This window comes from Rhincodon typus, chromosome 4 (genome assembly GCF_021869965.1).
Source record: "Rhincodon typus isolate 14 chromosome 4, sRhiTyp1.1, whole genome shotgun sequence".
NCBI classification, from domain to species: Eukaryota; Metazoa; Chordata; class Chondrichthyes; order Orectolobiformes; family Rhincodontidae; genus Rhincodon; species Rhincodon typus.
Genome location: NC_063335.1, coordinates 120,690,147 through 120,711,000, shown reverse-complemented (window position 1 = coordinate 120,711,000; position 20,854 = coordinate 120,690,147). Strand labels below are relative to the sequence as shown.

The 20,854-nt window shown below is 40.2% G+C and overlaps 1 protein-coding gene across 1 annotated transcript in view; it reads right to left on the bottom strand.

Annotated features, from left to right (window-relative positions):
* LOC109919304 (intermembrane lipid transfer protein VPS13B-like) overlaps positions 1-20,854 on the bottom strand; it is a 275,649-nt gene that overhangs the window by 90,433 nt on the left and 164,362 nt on the right. Inside the window, exons 12-14 of the mRNA XM_048596096.1 lie at positions 18,942-19,079; positions 7,676-7,763; positions 2,770-2,964 (exon numbers count right to left, since the gene is read on the bottom strand). Of these exons, the coding sequence (XP_048452053.1) occupies positions 2,770-2,964; positions 7,676-7,763; positions 18,942-19,079 (421 nt within the window). The remainder of the gene's footprint in view (positions 1-2,769; positions 2,965-7,675; positions 7,764-18,941; positions 19,080-20,854) is intronic.

Genomic DNA, 20,854 nt, shown 5'->3' with positions numbered 1-20,854 from the left:
AGCTATTTACAATCTGTATAAATGATCTGCAAACAGGGACAGAGAGTAACATAGCAAAATTCATGGGCGATACTAAAAATAAGTGGGAAAGCAGGCTGTGTTATGGAGAAAACGAGTTTACAGATGGATATTGATAGGCCAGGAGAATGGGCCAGAATCTGGCAAATGGAGTTTAATATATGTAAGTGCAAGGTTGTCCACTTTGGCTAGAAAAATAAAAGGGCACCCATGATCATGTTAAATGGCGGAGCAGGCTCAAAGGGCTGAATTGCCTATTCCCAGTTCTAATTCCTATGTCTCTTCAGACGTGGGCTCTGATTAGCCAATTGGTCAGTATGTTGCCAAGAAAGCAGTTGGTGCTATAGATTTGAATGCTAGTGAGGGATGTGGGCTTTAATAACCAAAACATTGTTCAACATGAGAAGGTGACTTCCAAAAAACTTAACATTTAGTTGGACTGACGAGAGAGTTTTGAATCCAAACAGTGTTGATTAAAGTGAGACATGACATGATTCTGTTCCACTCAGTTTTGCACATCAGACATTTAGTCCATCAAGAAGATCAGCCTGTGGGCATTACATTTTGTATATTTACATTCTTAAACTTAAGTTACTTAGGCCTGTTTATCAAATCCTAAATAACTGCTGATGATTCAGAAATTAAACCTTGATGAAAAGAGACAGAGAATTGAAGCTATTCAAGATGCACACATCAGGACTGGGATGCAAGACATAAACTTGAAAAAGAAATGTGAATTTACACAGCATGAGAAAAGGGTGCTGACTGGTTGGCCCATCAATGGCATGGAGATGCAGGAAGAAGAGTTAACTGTCCATCTTAGTTCCCACGTAAGATAGATTCTAATTGATCAGTGTGTTGATATGGGAAGGCAGCAGAAACTCCATGACCCGTTTCCCCCAGTGAAAGAAGTGCAATGTACGTACAAATTAATTTTGCAGCTGTATTAATATATTCAGCAAATGCATTATAATTGAGTAAATAAAACAAAAATATTTCCAAGAGGGAGGGGATTGGTATGCTGAGAATACAGATGCACGATCTTTAGAAAAAGTGCCAGAGGTGAGCTGTGTTGTTATGAACTGGAGTCTGAATGGGCAGTGAAAGCAGATTCAATACCGACATTTAAAATAAATATATGGTTCATAAGAAGTTCTATGAGAAAAGAACAATGGAATGGATCTAATTGGATAGCTCTTTCAAAACGTCAGCACATGCACAAACAGCTGAATGGATGCCTATTGTACTATGTGAAAGTGATTTGTTACTTTGATTTTTATTGATTCCGGAGATGTGGGTATCAGTGGTTGGGCACTAGCGTTAATTGCCCATCTCTAGATGCCCTTGAAAAAGTGATGCTGAGCTGCTTTCTTGAACCTCTCTAGTTCATTTGGTGTAGATAGAAAATTTCAGGATTTTGGGACAGTAACAGGGAGGAACAGTTATATATTTCCAAGTGAGGATGGTGAGTGGCTCGGAGGGGAGCTTGCAAGTGGTGGTGTTCCCATGTATCTGCTGGCTTTTTCCTACATGGTAATTGTCATGGATTTGGAAGTAGTTGAAGGAGAAGCCTTGGTGAATTTCTATTGTACAGTTTGTAGATGATACACACTGCCGCTACGGAGTGTCGGTGGTGGAGAGAGTGAATGCTTGTAAATGTGGTGCCAATCAAGTCAGCTGCTTTGTCCTGGTTGGTGTCAATTTTTGAGTGTGGTCAGAGCTGCAGTCATCCAGGGAAGTGGATAATAATCCATAACACTCCTGGTTGTGCCTCATAGATGATGGGCAGCTTTGATAAATCAGCTGCTAAGGTACTCCCCGTTCCACCGACCACCACCTCCACCCCAGATATTGATAGTGGAGGATTCAGCGGTGCTGACATTCTTTCTTGTTGAAGATAGTCATTTGCTCAAATTTGTGTAGTGTGAATATTACTCGTCACTTGTCAGACCAAGTATGAGTAGCATCCAGGTGTTGCTGCGTTTGGACATGGAATATTTCAGTATCTGAGGAGTCATTAATGGTACAAAATATTGCACGATCATCAGCAAACATAACCACTTCTGTTCTTCTGATGGAGGGAAGGTCATTGATAAAGCAGCTGAGAATCTTTGAATCTAGGATAATACCATGAGAAACTCTGGGACTCTTGTGGTCCAGTTGTACTGTCTCTGTCTCTGTCTCTGAGCCAGGAGGTCTGGGTTCAAGTCCCACTTATTCCAGGAATGCGTAATGACAACTCTGAAGAGGTTGGTCAGAAAATATCTACCAAGTGGAACTCCTGCAAAGATGTCCTGCAGTTGACCTCCAATAACCCACAACTATCTTTCTTGGTCCTAGGTATGACTCCAACCACCAGAGAGCTTTCACCCCAATTTCTATCGACTCCAGTTCTGGAGTTCTTTGATGCAACATTTTGTCAATTGCAACCTTGACATCAAGAAGCGTCTTACTCACTTGCCCTCTGGAGTTCAAGTATTTTTTCTATATTTGAACCAAAGTTGCAATGAGGTCAGGAGATGAGTGATTCTGGCTGAACAAAAACTTAGCATAATTAGCAGGTTTTGCATGAATGCCAATAGAAAGGATTAAATTATGTCAACTGAAATTATGAAATTTATAACTATACGGCATTACATAACAATTCATTTACACTATTAAAAGTCATTAGTAGATACAGGTGTTAAAAAGCTTGAGAATTAAAAAGTCGCAGTAGTCACTTCCAAGTGGTCTCTACAATTTTGTTCTAACCTGAGTGAGGTTTGCTGTATGGTTCATACTCATGATCCAGTCCACAGGCTACCATCTTTAGTATTCTGTGAACAGAGCTACTGTCCAGCCGAACCTCCATTGGACCTACAACTAGACTTTTCGTGGACATCTCTTGGACACTGCCCAGATCTTCACTTTTGTTTGCGGAAACATCTTGTTGTTGACTAACAGAACCTGAGAACAAAACAACCATACGGCATCAGTACATCCTTTCTTGAGTAAAAGCAGTTCTGGAAAATATGAACCAAAAGAATAAACTGAACCAGATCCTAAAAAGCGAGAACCTATGAGATGCTAACCAAAACAGCATTGGAATAGCCAAATCAACGCTAACCAATGAATAAATCGAGAGCAGGGTCAAAACATTCTTACAGATTACTCATGGGTTTTGACTACCTGAGCACTTTTAAACTATCTAACCTCAGTTTAATAAGGATAGCTTTACACCCTACTTTCCCTTCCAGCAGAACTTAAACATTCAAATTTCTGACTGACGGCAGCTGTGCATAAACGTGTATAAAGGCAGGAACAGAGTTACAACTTCAATAATATGGATGAGGTTCCAACTACACAGCAGGCAAGTTGTGCAAGCAGGGATTTGTCTAACCTAAAACCCGAATTACAATTCATTTGCCCAGACTATTGCTTCATTGTAAAGGCATCCTTAATATACAAGCCTGACAGCTGAAGAGTTCAATTTTTCTCTTCCTGACATCCAGAAAGTCAAGAGATTAGCTCAATTTGTTATCAATCAGCAGGGAAGTTGGAACATTTACTCACCGACAGAGCAAGTAATTGAGAACAATTTTTTTTAAGCTGAACTTTTATTTTGCACAATGTTTACTTTGGTCTTAGTCAAGCCACCTAAATGTTTTCCTAAGTATGGACAGCATTGTCTAGACAAGGTTCTCAATACACCTCTGACATGATATATCATTTTCACTTAACCACTTAAAATTAATCCCATTGAAAAGTGGTTCAAATACACAAGTTTCAAACCATTACTCTGACACTGCAGTTCCACTGCAGCTCTCAGTAGTAACTGGACAGATGTTAGCAGTGGTGAGGTTTTCCGCAATACAGCAAGAAAGGAGAATGGTATTGTTTGTAAATGGCAATGATGATACAGGACTGCAAGGAAGTCACCTGTTTGCCTCTTAGCCTCAATGCAAGGTGAGACACTAAACTGACTGGAGTCAGAGATAAAGAGATGTACAAAAGAAAATAGTTTGAAAAATAGGACAAAGAGGAACTAAGAAACAGATTTCAAATTCTCTTTCTGGAGAAGGCACATCACTAAGATAAAATAGAACATAGAACATAGAACATTACAGCGCAGTACAGGCCCTTCGGCCCTCGATGTTGCGCCGACCTGTGAAACCAATCTGAAGCCCTTCTAACCTAAACTATTCCATTATCATCCATATGTTTATCCAATGACCATTTAAATGCCCTTAAAGTGGGCGAGTCTACTACTTTTGCAGGCAGGGCATTCCACGCCCTTACTACTCTCTGAGTAAAGAACCTACCTCTGACATCTGTCCTATATCTATCACCCCTCAATTTAAAGCTATGTCCCCTCGTGCTAGCCATCACCATCCGAGGAAAAAGACTCCCACTGTCCACCCTACCTAATCCTCTGATCATCTTGTATGTCTCTATCAAGTCACCTCTTAACCTTCTTCTCTCTAACGAAAACAGCCTCAAGTCCCTCAGCCTTTCCTCATAAGACCTTCCCTCCATACCAGGCAACATCCTGGTAAATCTCCTCTGCACCCTTTCCAATGCTTCCACATCCTTCCTACAATGCGGTGACCAGAACTGTACGCAATACTCCAAGTGCGGCCGCACCAGTGTTTTGTACAGCTGCAACATGACCTCATGGCTCCGAAACTCAATCCCTCTACCAATAAAACCTAACATACCGTACGCCTTCTTAACAACGCTATCAACCTGGGTGGCAACTTTCAGGGATCGATGCACATGGACACCGAGATCTCTCTGCTCATCCACACCACCAAGAATCTTACCATTAGCCCAGTACTCTGTATTCCTGTTACTCCTTCCAAAGTGAATCACCTCACACTTTTCCGCATTAAACTCCATTTGCCACCTCTCAGCCCAGCTCTGCAGCTTATCTATGGCCGTCTGTAACCTGCAACATCCTTCCGCACTATCCACAACTCCACCGACTTTGGCGTCATCCGCAAATTTACTAACCCATCCTTCTACGCCCTCATCCAGGTCATTTATAAAAATGACAAACAGTAGTGGCCCCAAAACAGATCCTTGAGATACACCACTAGTAACTGAACTCCAGGATGAACATTTCCCATCAACCACCACCCTCTGTTTTCTTACAGCTAGCCAATTTCTGATCCAAACCGCTAAATCACCCTCAATCCCATGCCTCTGTATTTTCTGCAATAGCCTACCATGGGGAACCTTATCAAACGCTTTACTGAAATCCATATACACCACATCGACCGCTTTACCCTCATCCACTTGTTTGGTCACCTTCTCAAAGAACTCAATAAGGTTTGTGAGGCACGACCTACCCTTCACAAAACCGTGTTGACTATCCCTAATCAAATTATTCCTTTCTAAATGATTATAAATCCTATCTCTTATAATCCTTTCCAACACTTTACCCACAACTGAAGTAAGGCTCACTGGTCTATAATTACCAGGGTTGTCTCTACTCCCCTTCTTGAACAAGGGGACAACATTTGCTAGTCTCCAGTCTTCTGGCACTATTCCTGTAGACAATGACGACATAAAGATCAAAGCCAAAGGCTCTGCAATCTCCTCTCTAGCTTCCCAGAGAATCCTAGGATAAATCCCATCCGGCCCAGGGGACTTATCTATTTTCACACCTTCCAGAATTGCTAACACCTCCTCCTTATGAACCTCAATCCCGTCTAGTCTAATAGACTGTATCTCAGTATTCTCCTCGACAACATTGTCTTTTTCCTGTGTGAATACTGATGAAAAATATTCATTTAGCGCCTCTCCTATCTCTTCGGACTCCACGCACAACTTCCCACTACTGTCCTTGACTGGCCCTAATCTTACTCTATCATTCTTTTATTCCTGACATACCTATAGAAAGCTTTAGGGTTTTCCTTGATCCTACCTGCTAAAGACTTCTCATGTCCCCTCCTGGCTCTTCTTAGCTCTCTCTTTAGGTCCTTCCTGGCTAACTTGTAACTCTCAAGCGCCCTAACTGAGCCTTCACGCCTCATCTCTACATAAGCCTCCTTCTTCCTCTTGACAAGAGATTCAACTTCTTTAGTAAACCACGGTTCCCTCGCTCGACCACTTCCTCCCTGCCTGACAGGTACATACTTCTCAAGGACATGCAGTAACTGTTCCTTGAACAAGCTCCACACTTCAATTGTGCCCAGCCCCTGCAGTTTCCTTCTCCATCCTATGCATCCTAAATCTTGCCTAATCGCCTCATAATTGCCTTTCCCCCAGCTATAACTCTTGCCCTGCGGTATATACCTATCCCTTTCCATCGCTAAAGTAAACGTAACCGAATTGTGGTCACTATCACCAAAGTGCTCATCTACCTCCAAATCTAACACCTGGCCTGGTTCATTACCCAGCACCAAATCCAATGTGGCCTCGCCTCTTGTTGGCCTGTCTACATACTGTGTCAGGAAGCCCTCCTGCACACATTGGACAAAAACTGACCCATCTAAAGTACTCGAACTATAGTGTTTCCAGTCAATATTTGGAAAGTTAAAGTCCCCCATAACAACTACCCTGTTACTTTCGCTCCTATCCAGAATCATCTTTGCAATCTTTTCCTCTACATCTCTGGAACTTTTCGGAGGCCTATAGAAAACTCCCAACAGGGTGACCTCTCCTTTCCTGTTTCTAACAAAATGGCACAGAGGCTTCTGGATTACTAACTGAGTAGTTTACCTTTTGGTAAATGATTAATATTCAAACTTTAATTTACTTATACATCCACTACACTATTACAAGAACATTAACTTCAAATCCTTTCTGGCCACCGGATTTATCCTTTCAATCCATCAGACTGCCTTGTGATCTGCTACGGAAATCCCATGATCCCTGTCTTTTTTCCTCCAGCAATTTGAAGGTTCATAAAAACCACACAAAAATGCTCCTGTTAATCTAGTAGGGACCTGTTTAGTTCACCAATTCTCAAAGCACACATCGACTAGTTGCATTAGGGTCTGTAAAATGTCTGCTCAAATATTTAGCCAACTTCATTTTAGTTCCAATGTGATTATTATTTTAGATTGGAAAGGGTTCAGGAAGATTTACCAGGATGTTGCCAGGACTGGAGGGTTTGAGTTATAAGGATAGGCTGGGACTTTTTTCCACTGGAGCATAGGAGATTGAGGGTGACCTTATAGAGGCTTATAAAATTATGAGGGGCACAGAAGAGGTGACAGTCAAGGTATTTTGTTTTTGAATACCGATGTCATGAAAAACATCTTTCCTGAAAAAACAACAAATCTTCAATTGCAGAGATAGACTTTGCAATTACATGAAAAGGATTAACTTCTATGAAATATTCATTATTGTGACGTTCACTGCAGAGGGAATGCCTCTAAAACAGCTATTGACTAAACCATGTGCAAAGACAACATGCAGCAGGGCACATTGTTTATAGAAAGCATTGAACACGTGAGCTGACCAAACACCCACTTCTTATTTTCGTTATTTAATCCACATTCAATGCTTACGCCATACTCATTTCTTGAAAATATAATCTCAGACTATCCCGGTTAGATTGAGGTAAAACAGAGGGCAACAGGTCAAGGACTAAATGTCTATGAAGAAACATTTGTTTGTGTAGTTCAAGGGGAGGGAAGCAAACATCAAAGAGAAAATAAAGCAATACCTTTGCCACTACTACACTCCATTGTGTATAGGTAATCCATGTAAAAGGCCCCAAAACGCTGCACACCAGCTATCTCTGTGTATGTCTCCTGCCAACAAAGCAAGACAAATAAAACTTAAGTTCCAAAAGGATGGAATTCAGAGATTACAACACTTTATGCGAGTGCTATTTGTATTTGCATAGCCTTTTACACAAAGGCTTATCAGGGAAAGAGAGCAGAGGTTATCTAAAGCATTCTCCTGCTCAAGTAATGTGACAGAATACAGGTTGTACACAAAAGCACTATACAATTCGAGTCACTATTTCACCAGTTAATATCTAATTTTAGTTATTTACATGGTCAATAAACTCACAGGAAATTTGTCTCCAAATGTAGCTTTGGCCATTAGTATATGTAATAATGTAACAAATTCAAACAGCATCTTCAAATTTACTCAAAGGTATCCACCTTCAACATGCAATATCGCCTAAAATATGAACAATACTCTTCTATTGCTGTTTTCTACTTTGCCACACTGTACTTGTGGGATGCTGAAAAGCTGTTTGGATTTCATTTTCTCAGCTATTCCATATTCATGACCATTACTAGAGAATAAAATAATTTTCTCCTCTTCCTGTCTTATTTTTGCAAACCAGACAACACAAAGGTAAAAGGTACAACCATCTCCTGTTGATTTTACAGGATGATTTTGAGTACCTGTTTTAGGATGATACTTTTAGGTGCTAACACTGCGTTTCACATATTGAGCACAATTGTTATTTTAAGAAGCTGTCACGAATGCTGAACTTTGCAAGACAGTAATGTTTTGACATGTACTTTCAACTCAAAGTAAAACCATGAATTCTGGACAAACACTTGGCTCGAAAACTTACTTGTATGATTCAGTTGCCATGGGGATGGAAATGAGAAAAGAATTAATATAGTGGGAGATGCAGTTTTAACACTTTTTCACAGTAAATTGCAGCTAAAGGATAGCTGCTGTCTGAGATGAAGAAATAAAGGAGCTACTTCTGTAGGAATGAAGGGTGAACTGTCTTATGTTAACAACCAAGGGGCTGCTTGTACAAGTTTTTGTTTCTGTTCTAAAGGAAAGCAGCAAAGAAGGTCTAAAAGTTTTGTGATGGATAGGAAACTGGTTGGCAGAGAGAAAACAAAGAGTAGGAATTAATGGATCCTTTTCAAATTGGCAGGCAGTAACCAATGGGGTGCCACAGGGATCAGTGCTGGGACCCAGCTATTCACAATATATATTGAGGATTTGGATGAAGGGAAAAAAATTACCATCTCCAAGCTTGCAGATGATACCACATTGGGTGGGAGAGTGAGCTGTGATGTAGAGATGTAGATGATGTAAATGTAGAGATCCTTCAGCATGATCTCGACAGGTTGGGTGAGCGAGCTAATTAATGGCAGATGCAATATAATATGGATAACTGTGGTTATTCACTTCAGAAAAGCAAAAACAAGAAGGCAGATTACAACTTGAATGGCTGTAAATTGGGAGAGGGCAGTGTGCAGCAGGACAGGGTGTCCTTGTGCACCAGTCACTGAAGGTAAGCATGCGGGTGCAGCAGGCGGTAAGGAAGGCAAATGGTATGTTGGCCTTCATTGCGAGAGGTTTCGAGTACAGGAGCTGGGATCTATTGTTGCAGTCGTACAGGGCCTTGGTATGACAACACTTAGAATATTGCGTGCAGTTTTGGTCTCCTTTTCTGAGGAAGGATGCTCTTGCTCTCCAGGGAGGAGAGATTGACTAGGTTGGGATTGTTTTCACTAGAGTTCAAACGAATGCGGGGAGGGTGCGTAGAATCTCATCGAGACCTATGAGATTCTAACAGGATTGGACAGGGTAGATGCAGGGAGGATGTTCCGATGGTGGGTGTGTCCAGTACCAGGGGTCACAGTATCAGGATTCAGGGTAGACGATTTAGGATGGAGATGAAGAGACATTTATTCACTCAAAGAGTGGTGAGCCCGTGGAATTTATTATCAAGGAACCAGTTGATGCCAAAACATTTAATGTATTCAACAGGTGACTAGATATAGCACTTGGGGCGAATGGGATCAAAGGTTACGGGGAGAAAACAGGATTAGACTATTGAGTTGGACAATCAGCCACGATCGTGAAGAATGGTGGAGCAGGCTCAAAGGGTCAAATGGACTCCTCCTGCTTCTACGTTTTCTATTATATGATTTGCCTCACCATCGCACCAAGTAGTCCATTCTGCATTTCCTGCCATCTATCCTATCTGCTTCAGTCTTTTCATGCCAAGAGTTTCCACTTCTGTCAATCAGTTAAACGTTTTAGCTGACCCGTACACTCTTTGAACACTTTATTAGGGTCTACCTAGGCTTTTATGCTGTCAGTGTTCACATTAAGGTTCCTTTTTCTCTTCTGATAACTCAGACACCCAATCCTGAATTAAATGCTGTCCTTGAACATGCATCCTGCATGCAGGATGCAAGTTTCTTTTCTTGTAAAGAAATTACTTCCACAACAAATAATACAACACAATGCATAATAAATGGAACCAACACCTCAAACCTGTTTTGGATTTGGCAGAAGTTTTAACCAAAGCAGTGAAAAGTTAATTGGCATGCTATCTGGCATCCACCACTCAAACAAAGATGACCCGACAGTGAATTTACATCCAATTTCTCCCCCAAACAGGGAGAAAAACATCGGGTCTTCACTGACATCATACACAGTAGTATTCATTTATTCTTAGGATGTGAGCATCGGCAGCAGAACCAGCACACTGGTTTTCCCTCACTGCCTTCAAGCAAGCCACAATCTTAAACAACTTAGGTACACCAGTACTTGACTTTTGTGTAGCAGTTTGATACAACAGAGCAGCTTGCTAGGCCACTTCAGGAGGTAACTAATAGTCAAAATATGTTACGGTGAGTATGGAGACAGATGTATTAAAGGTAAAGTCAACACAGTCTCAGATGGCCATTGGGCTGTTTTCTCATCGTAGAAAGACAACTGGTGGTGATTTAACCTGAGGGTCACCACAACTAAGGCAAAAGTGTGAGGTTGAAAAGGCAGGACCTTCATGGTAACCCTCAGCCGGCACAGGAATCGAATCCACATTGTTGGTGTCATTCTGAATTACAAACCAGCCACCCGGTCAACTGAGCTAATCTGCATATAGATTGAGTAAATCAAATTAGTCACAATAATATAGAAGAGGAATTCCTAGAGTGTATGAGATGGCTTTCTGGACAAGTACATTGAGGAACCAACTAGACAGCAGGCCATCTTAGACTGGGTATTATGAAATAACAAAATTGATAATGTAGCTGTGAACAATCCCTCGGGAATGAGTGACCATAATAGATAGAATTCTTCATCAAGGTGGAGACTGAGGTAGTTGATGATGAGGCTAGGGTCCTGACTTTTAATAAGGGCAGCTATGATGGTATGAGGAGTGAGTTGACTATGATGGCTTGGGTAATGTTACTGAAAGGAATACAGTGGATAGACAGTGGCAAAACATTCAAAAAGCAAATCAGAGCTATAAAAATTATTAAAATCCGACAGAACTGTGGATGCTGTAAATCAGGAACAAAAACAAAGTTGCTGGAAAAGCTCAGCAGGTCTCGCAGCATCTGTGAAGGAAAAAACAGAGTTAATGTTTCGGGTCCAGTGACCCTTCCTCAGAACTGATGGTGGCTGGGAAAACATCAGTTTATATGCAGAAACAAAAATTGTTTATTCCTGTCTGGAACAGTGGCCAAATCAGGCCTAATAAGGGAAGTTAGAGACGGCATTCAATGTAAATCAAAAGCATACAAATTGGCAAGAGAAAACAATTGATCTGAGGACTGGGAACGTTTTAGAAGTCAGCCAAAGAGGGCCCAAGGGATTGATTAAGAAGGGGAAAATAGAGTGCGAAAGTAACATAAGAACTGACTGTAAAAATTTCTATAAGTTTGTAGAGAGAAAAATATTGGTAAAAACTAATGTAGGCCCCTTAGGTGAGAAAGAAGGAAATTTATAATGGGGAACAAAGAAATGGCTAACGAACTAAATTCATACTTCACTTTAGGCTTGACAGAGTAGGACATGAATAATGTACCCAAAGCATGGGAAACACAGGGTTGATTGACAGGAAGAAATTGAAGCAAATCTGTATTTGTGGAGGAATGTTGTTGGAGAAATTGATGAGATCAAAGGCTGATAAATTGCCAAGAATTTGGTAAACCTTTGTTGTATTCTCTTTATAGCAAGAACATCCTTCCTTAGATAAAGAGACCAAAACGTACACAATGTTCTAGTTGTGGTCTCACCGTTGCCTTGTATAATTGCAGCAATATATTGTTGTTCCAGATTTGAATCCGTTTGCTATGAGGGCCAAGATACAGTTTGCCTTCTTTACTGCCTGCTGTACTTGCATGCTTACTTTTAGCGACAGGATTGCCTGATTATCTCCAACCCAGAGTACTTAAGGAAATAGCCCTAGAAACGGTGGATGTATTGGTGGTCATCTCCCAAGATTCTAGAACAGTTCCTATAAACTGGAGGGTAGCTAATGTAACCCCACTGTTAAAAATGGGAGGTAGTGTGAAAACGGGGAGTTATGGGCCAGACAGTCAAACGTCAGTAGTGGGGAAAATGCTATTATCAAGAATTTTATAGCCAAATACTCAGAAAATAGTGGCAAAATAAGATATAGTCAGCATGGACTTACAAAAGTCCATGCTTGACAACTCTACTGGAATTTTTTTTTTTTATTTATTCAGAGGATGTGGGCATAACTGGCCAGGCCAAGGACAGTTAAGTGGCAACCAAATTGCCAAGTGTTCTGGAGTCACATTTAAGCTAAAACAGGTAAGGATGGTAGTTTCCTTCTCTAAAGGACATTTATGAACCAGATGAGTTTTTCCAACAATTGACAATGGTTTCATCATCACCATTAGACTCCTAATTCCAGACATTTATCAAATGCAAATTCCAACACCTGCCACAGCAGGATTTGAACCCGGTCCCCAAGATATTACCAGGTCTCTGAATTAGCAGTGTAGCAATAATATAATTCTTCGAGGATGCAACAAGTAGAGTTGATCAAAAGAGCCAGTGGATGTGGTTCATTTGAGCTTTCAGCAGGCTTTCAATAAAGTCCCACAAAGGACATTAATGTATAGAAATTAAAACACAATGGATTTGGGTTGTGTTTGAGATGGGTAGAAGATTGGCTAACAGACAGAAAACAAAAAGCATGAATAAATGGGTCTATTTCTGAATGGCAGGCAGTGACTAGTAGCGTTACACAGGGATCGGTAATAGGACCCCAGCTTTTCACAATAAATGTCAATGATTTGGATGAGGGAATTAAATGCAATATCTCAAAATTTGCAGATGACACCAAGCTGGGTGGAAGGTTGAGCTATGTGGAGGATGCAGAGATGTTGCAGTGTGATTAGGACAGGCTGAGTGAATGGGAAAATGCATAGCAGATGCAGTATAAAGTGGATAAATGTGAAGTTATCCACTTTGGTAGCAAACATAATGAGGCAAATACTTATTTGAATAGTTGTAAATTGAGAGGGGAAATGTTCAATGAGACCTTGGGTGTCCTTGTGAACCTGTCGCTAAAAGTAAGCATGCAGGTACAGCAGGCAGTAAAGAAGGCAAACTGTATCTTGGCCCTCATAGCAAACGGATTCAAATCCGGAACAACAATATATTGCTGCAATTATACAGGGCAACGGTGAGACCACAACTAGAACATTGTGTACGTTTTGGTCTCTTTATCTAAGGAAGGATGTTCTTGCTATAAAGAGAGTACAACAAAGGTTTACTAAATTCCTGATTGGCAGTACTGTTGTATGAGGAAAGATTGAATCAGTAGGATTGCATCCACTGGAGTTTAGATTGGGAATCTCATAGAAGTCTATAAAATTATAGCAGGACCAATCAGGTTAGATGCAGGAAGGATGCTCCTGATGGTGAGTCTAGAACCAGGGGTCATTGCTTAAGGATAAGGTGCAAACATTTTAGTATTACCATGGGGAGAAATTTCTTCACCCAGCGAGTGATGAGCCTGTGGAATTAACTATCACAGAAAGCAGTTGAGGCCAAAAAATTATGTGTTTTCGAGAAGGTGATAAATATAACTCGTGATGCTAAAGGGATCAAGGGATACAGGGGGTGAGCAGGATTAGGGTATTAAGCCATGATCATAAAGTCATAGAGCTGTGCAGCATGGAAACAGACCCTTCAGTCCAATCATGCCAACCAGATATCCTAAATTAATCTAGTTCCATTTGCCAGCATTTGGCCCATGCCCCTCTAAACCCTTCCTATTTATATACCCATCCAAACGTTGTAATTGTACCAGCCTTCACCACTTCGTCTGGCTACTCATTCCATACACGCACCACTCTCTGCACAAAAAAGTTGCCCTTAGATCCCCGATCATATTGAATGGTGGAGCAGGTTCAAATGGTCGAATGGCCTCTCCTGCTCCTATCTTCTATGCTTCTATCATTAATGTGACTAGCATTCTATTCCAGACATAATAATTAAAACTAAATTAATTTGGTGGAATTGTACCTCAAGTCTCCAAAGCAGCAGTCTGGAACTCTAGATTATTACTCCAGTAACATTAATACTACTCAAAAATGCAAATAGAGTACAGGATATGATCATACCTGATCATCTAACTCAGTAACCTTTCTCCATATCCTTAAATCCCTTTGGTTCTAAGAACTCTTGAAAATCTTCAAAGTTTTGGCCTCAACAGTTTCCCATGGCAGAGAATTCTACAGGCTCACTACTCTTTGGGTAAAGAAATTCTTCCTCATTTCTGTTAAATGGCCTGCCCTATATCTTTGTGACCCCTGATTCTGGGCTCTCCGTTCATCAAGGACATCCTCCCTCCACCTACCCTGCCCAGTCCTGTGAGAACTTTATAGGTTTCAATGAGATCTTCCCTCATTCTTTTAAACTCCAGTGAACGTAATCCTAACTGATCTTGTCTCTCTTCATACATCAATCCTGCCATCATAGAAAGCAGTCTGGTAAGCCTTCTTTGCACTCCGTCAATAGTCCTTCCTCAGCAAAGGAGATCAAAACTGTGCACATTACTCCAGGTGTGGTCTTATCAATGACCTGTACAGTTGCAGCAAAACATCCCTACTTCTGTACTCAAATCCTCTCACTTGAGGCCCATCATGCCATTTGCTTTATTAACTGCCTTCTATACCTCCATACTTACTTTCAGTGACTGGTAAACAAGACCACCCTCTATCATAGCACCCCCCACCTTTCTTAATCTATTGACATTCAGATAATAATCATTCACTCACTCAACTTGTCCAAGTGACACTGAAGTATCTCCACATCCTCCTCATAGATCACCATTCCACCAAGGTTTGTGCCACCTACAAACTTGGAGATATTCCTTTAGTTCCCTCATCTAAATCAGTAATGTAGATTGTAAATAGCTGGGGTCCCTGTAGTACCCCACTATTTATTCTTACTCTTTGTTTCCTGTCTGCTAACCAGTCTCTATTCACGTCAATACACTACATCCAATCTTATGTGCTTTAATGTTGCATGTTAACCTTTTCTGTGGCATTTTATCAAAAGCCTTCCGAAAGTCCACGTAAATCACTTTCACTGGCCCATTCCACGTCAACTCTACTCATTACATCATCGAAAGCTTCAAGTAGCTTAGTCAACCCTTTCATAAATGCATGGTGACTCTGTTGAATCCCTTCACTGTTTTCCAAGTGCTCTGCTGTTAAATCTTTTATAGTGGATGCTAGCATTTCCCCCACTACCAATGTCAAGCTAACCAGTCTATAATTACCTGTTTTCTCTCTACCTCTCTTTTAAATAATGGGATTGCATTAACTACCCTTCAATCCATAGGAACAGTTCCTGAGTTGATAGAATCTAGAAAGGTGACCACCAATGCATCCACTATTTCTACAGCCACTTCCTTAAGTACTCTGGATGCAGATTATTGGGCCCTGGGGATTTATCAGCTTTTTATCAATGCCATCAATTTTCTCAACACCATTTTCTACTTATATTGATTTTATAAATTCCATTTGCTCACTAGAACCCGTGCTCCCCAATATTTTTAGCAACTTATTTGTGTCATCTGTTATGAAGACAGAATCAAAATATGTATTTAATTGGTCTGGAATTTCCTTGTCCCCCATTATAACTTCTCTTGTTTCTGACTGTTAAGGGACCCACATTTGTCTTCACTACTGTTTTTCTCTTCACCTACCTATTTTACAACTAGTTTGTATGTTCTCCCCAGCTTACTCTCTACTCTGCCATTGAACACTGATGAAACATCATCTGGAATACTGTGTATGGTTTTGGTCTTATTTAATAAAGCATGTAGATACATCAGAAGCAGTTCAGAGGAAGTACATTCAACCTGTACCAGAGATGGAGAAGTTATTTTGAGAGGAAAGGTTGGACAGGCTTGACCTGTATCTCTTCGCAGTTTAGAAAAATTAGCAATAATCTCTTGGAAGCAAACAAGATCCTGATGGGGCTTAACATGGTGGGTATTGAAAGAGAGATTATAACTACAGGAAACTTGTGAAAGGGAAATTGTATTTACCCAATTCTTTAGAGTTCTTTGAATAAGTAACATATGTTGCACCTAAAACGGAACTCATGGATTTCCTGTACTTCGATTTCCAGAAGGCATTTGATAAGGTTCCACATCCAAGGTAATTGTGGAAAATAGAACCTCCTGGTCGAAGGAGTAACACATTGGCATGAATAGAAAATTGACTACCTAACAGGAATTGGCAGTGGGCATAAATGGGTCTTTTCTAGTTGGCAAGATGTAACAAGTCACGTACCACAGAAATCAGTGCTCAATATTACACAATTCTGCTAAATTTGCAAATGACAAAGACAGGTCGCAAGTCATTTATAGATAGGACATAAAGAGGCTACACAAAGATATAGATAGGCTAAAGAAGTGGGCAAAGACTTCATAAATGGAGTACGATGTAGGAAAATGTGAAATTGTCCATTTTGACAGGAAGAATAGAAAAAGTGTATTATCTAAATGGGGAGAGATTGCAGAGCTTTGAGGTGCAGAAGGATCTGGGTGTCCTACTGAAGGACGCGCAAAAGGAAGGATGTGTAAAAGGAAGGATGTGTAGGCATTGGAGGGGGTCCAGAGTAAGTTTCCAAGAATGATTCCACGGATAAAGGGTTTGTCAAATGAGGAGCTGTTGAGGACTCTGGGTCTGTACTCGATGGAGTTTAGAAGGTTGAAAAGGCATCTGATTGAAACTTATAGAACACTGAGAGGGTCATATCGTGTGGATGGGGAGAAGACATTTCTACTAGTTAAACAGTCTACGACCCAAAGGCACAGTCTCTAAACAACTTTAGAACTGAGATGAGAAGGAATTACTTCAGACAGAGGATGGTTAATCTGTGGAAATCATTGCTGTAGAGGGCTATGGAGGCCAAGTCATTGAGTGTATTTAAGACAGAGATAGATGGGTTCTTGATAGTAAGGGGATCAAGAGTTACAGGGAGAAGGCAGGAAAATGGAATTGTGAAACGTATCAACCACGATCAAATGGTAGAGCACACTCGATGGGCAGAATGACCTAATCCTGCTTCTATGCCTTATGGTCAGAGTCAGAGTTTTACAGTACGGAAAGAGGCCTTTCGGCCCATCGTGGCTGTGCCTGTCATCAAGCATCTATTGAGTGGGCCCATTCTTTCATGGTTATCTTCTTAGCCATGAAATACATATAAAATGCCTTTTAAACTTTCTTTATTTTATCTGCTAATGCTTTCTTTGTGCCCCTTTTGCACTTGACTAATTTCATTTTTGAAAGTGACCCCCTGCACATTTTGCATGCCTCCAGGGTTTTGGTCTTCTGATTGTATCCAGAGCTGTCTGGAGGTTTTGGTCCCTCTCTTCACCTTTATAAGTACATGTTGGCCCTACACTTTCACGGTTTCCTTTTCAAATGACTCGTACTGTTCCAACGTAGACTCCCACAAGCAGCTGCTCTCATTTAACTTCAGCAAGATCCTGTCTTACCATTTTAAAATCATTTTAAAATCAGCCTTCCCCAAATTTGAAACTTTTATTTCTGGTCCATCTTTGCCCTTTTCAATGACCACCTATATCTGACTGAGTTATGGTCACTACCACCAAAATGCTCTCCCACTGACACTTCTCTCACTTGCTCGACTTTTTTCACTGAAATTAGGTTCAGCATTGCCTCGTAATCCCGCTCCGAATTCCTATGTTTGTACAGACCTTAAGCATTCAGTCTAGATTTATTGCATTGTCTGGATAGGTATTTAAAGAGTTACAATAAAGTCATGTTCCATGGACACATATTATAATTTTAAAAATCAGAACACAGGTATAATGGCTGTGCAATAAAATAGAAGCACTCCAACAATTGAGAAAAAAAAATTAGAATGTGCTGCATTTACCAAGGTTCCTAGTGGTATAACTTTAGAATAAAGTCGTCTGGTAGAAATTGAATACTGATGGAAAGAAAACACGATTTTGAACATTTTCATCACGCATACACCAAGACAATTCACAAGAAATACCATTACCAAGAGAATTTCATTTTAAATATCAATGTTAGAATACACTGTTGATTGGTTAGTAAGTGAATTCAGATTGGCAGAAGCATTGCCATCGAGAATATACCCATTAGATGATACCTGACAGTTTAATATCAGCTTTGTTTCAATTTTAAACTGTGTAATTATCCTTACATAATCTTGTACAAATTTTTGAATACCAACCAAATGCTAAAGTCTGATGCTAATCACCTGATTTAAGTGATTTTGGCAACCATTCTAAGAAATATAAGCAATTCATTTTCTGTTTAATTTTCTTGGTTTGGGATTTGAAATGTTATCAGTTCTCCCTTTTACACACAAAATTTAAATTAACCCAACCATACTTGTTACTTATCCAGGCATCTGTGGTATTCTTCAACTGGCATTACAATCTGAGAAACATCAAACCCTGATCAAGCTGATAAATAAAACTAAATTCAATCTAATGCAGTCAGACTATATTGCTTGCCTCTACTATTTCCACAGTAGGTCTATACAGGGAAGTAATGTCAGTCAACCTGTGTAACCTAACACAGCAAATATTGAAAGCATTTATTTCTGAAGGTTTCAGAAATTTTTATAAATATGCCATGATATATTTTAAAATAGAACCTTGGGAAAATAAATACTCCCAGTGTACTAATTAGTTTTAGTAATGACCTGACCTTGTGTTGAGCAGCATCCAAAATAAACTCAGCCCTGACTCCATTATTTTCTGGACTTCGATAATCAAACAGGGAATTGGTGAGGTATGTTAATCCCTTGCTGTTCAGACTTTCACCACAACTGAAGAAACAGGCTTCCTTCAAAGAAAAGTATGATATAATTGTTAAGTTTTGATTTAAATGTGGAATAAAAAAAATTTCTATGACATAAATAAGAATTGAGTTCACTTATTTCATTACTTAAATAAATCAGCTTTTGATTTGAACCTTTTTAACATTTGCATCCATTCAACAAAATTGTCAATTTTCCAGTTTGAGTCTTAATTGCCCCAATCATGCCATTTTGCAGCTGAAGTCATGTTGTGTCATTCTTATTTACGAATTACAATAAAATTGAACCATTATTATACATACATGATAAAAGATGTTTCGCCAGAAGTGACAGGCACTTCATTGCCAGCAAAAGAACAAAAATAATTTGTTGACAAAATGACATGGCAGTTGTAATGTCTCTCACCATTAAAGATGTGTACACTGAGGAGAGGAAGAACTAACGTGGGAATTGCTGCAATTTGCTGGATGATTTGCACCTGTCTGACTTTAGCTTTGATAAATGGTATTTCATCCATAATCACCCTCCATTATTAAGAGCTTACTGAATATGCACATTTGCTCATGAAACCACCACAGAAATCTAGGCCAATAATTAATTGCATAAATACACTTTTACTAATGTGGATAAAGCACAGATGTGGAAAGGACATTTCCTCCTATGGAGAATCTAGATCTAGGAATCACTATTTCAAAATAATGGGTCATCTATTTAAGACAGACACAATAAGAATTCTTTTCTCAGAGAGTTGTGAATCTTTGGAACTCTTCCTCAAGAGGTGGTACTAGCAGAGTCTTTCAATATTTTGAAGGTGGTTGATACATTCTTGATAAGTAAAGGAAAGTGGGAATGTGGAGTATTCAGATCACCCAGCATAGTACTAAATAGAGGAGCAGGCTCGAGGGGCTGAGTGATCTCCTGTTCCTAATTCATGTGCTCATACACGATAATTATTAATATCATAGTCAATCGACTTCTCTGGCCTAGAAAATGAATAACTAAAGATTATAATGTCTCACTCCTTCAGGTAATGCATTGTTAAAGATCTTAAAAGAGTGAAATTTTGAAGTTAAAATTTTCTTTCCCACCCTATTGCTCTTTGATTTGACTCTAATGCATAGTTCACCTCAGCCAACCTTCTGCTTATTTCTCAATTCCTAAATCTCCTTAAGGCAACAAGTTATTGATTCTGCTATTCAAAGAGTTCTCAGATGTCCTGTTGCTCTTGCTACTCCAGATTAGATGAACCATTATCATAGAATCATAGAATCCCTACAGTGTGGAAACAGGCCTTCGGCCCAACAAGTCCACACCGAACTTCGGAGCATCCCATCCAGACCCATCCGCCTATAACCCACCTAATCTACACATCCCTGAACACTACGGGCAATTTAGCATGGCCAATCCACCTAACCTGCACATCTTTGGACTGAGAGAGGAAACCGGAGCACCTGGAGGAAACTGGAGCAGACACGGGGAGAATGTGCAAACTCCACACAGACAGTCGCCCGAGGGTGGAATTGAACCTGGGTCCCTAGTGCTGTGAGGCAGCAGTGCTAACCACTGAGCCACCGTGCCGCCAAACTTGCAAACTCTGCACAGTTGCACTGATGTAATTCTACCCATGAAAACCACATGCTTTACCAGCATAAACTACAGGCAACCTCCAACCCTAAAAGAAACACCCTTAATTTTAATTTACAGGATTATCTGGAATGGAATGGTTAAAATCGTAATCACCCAACAAGAAATCTGATTCTATTAGTGAACCAGGTTGGCTGACCAATCATAACCTAGGCTC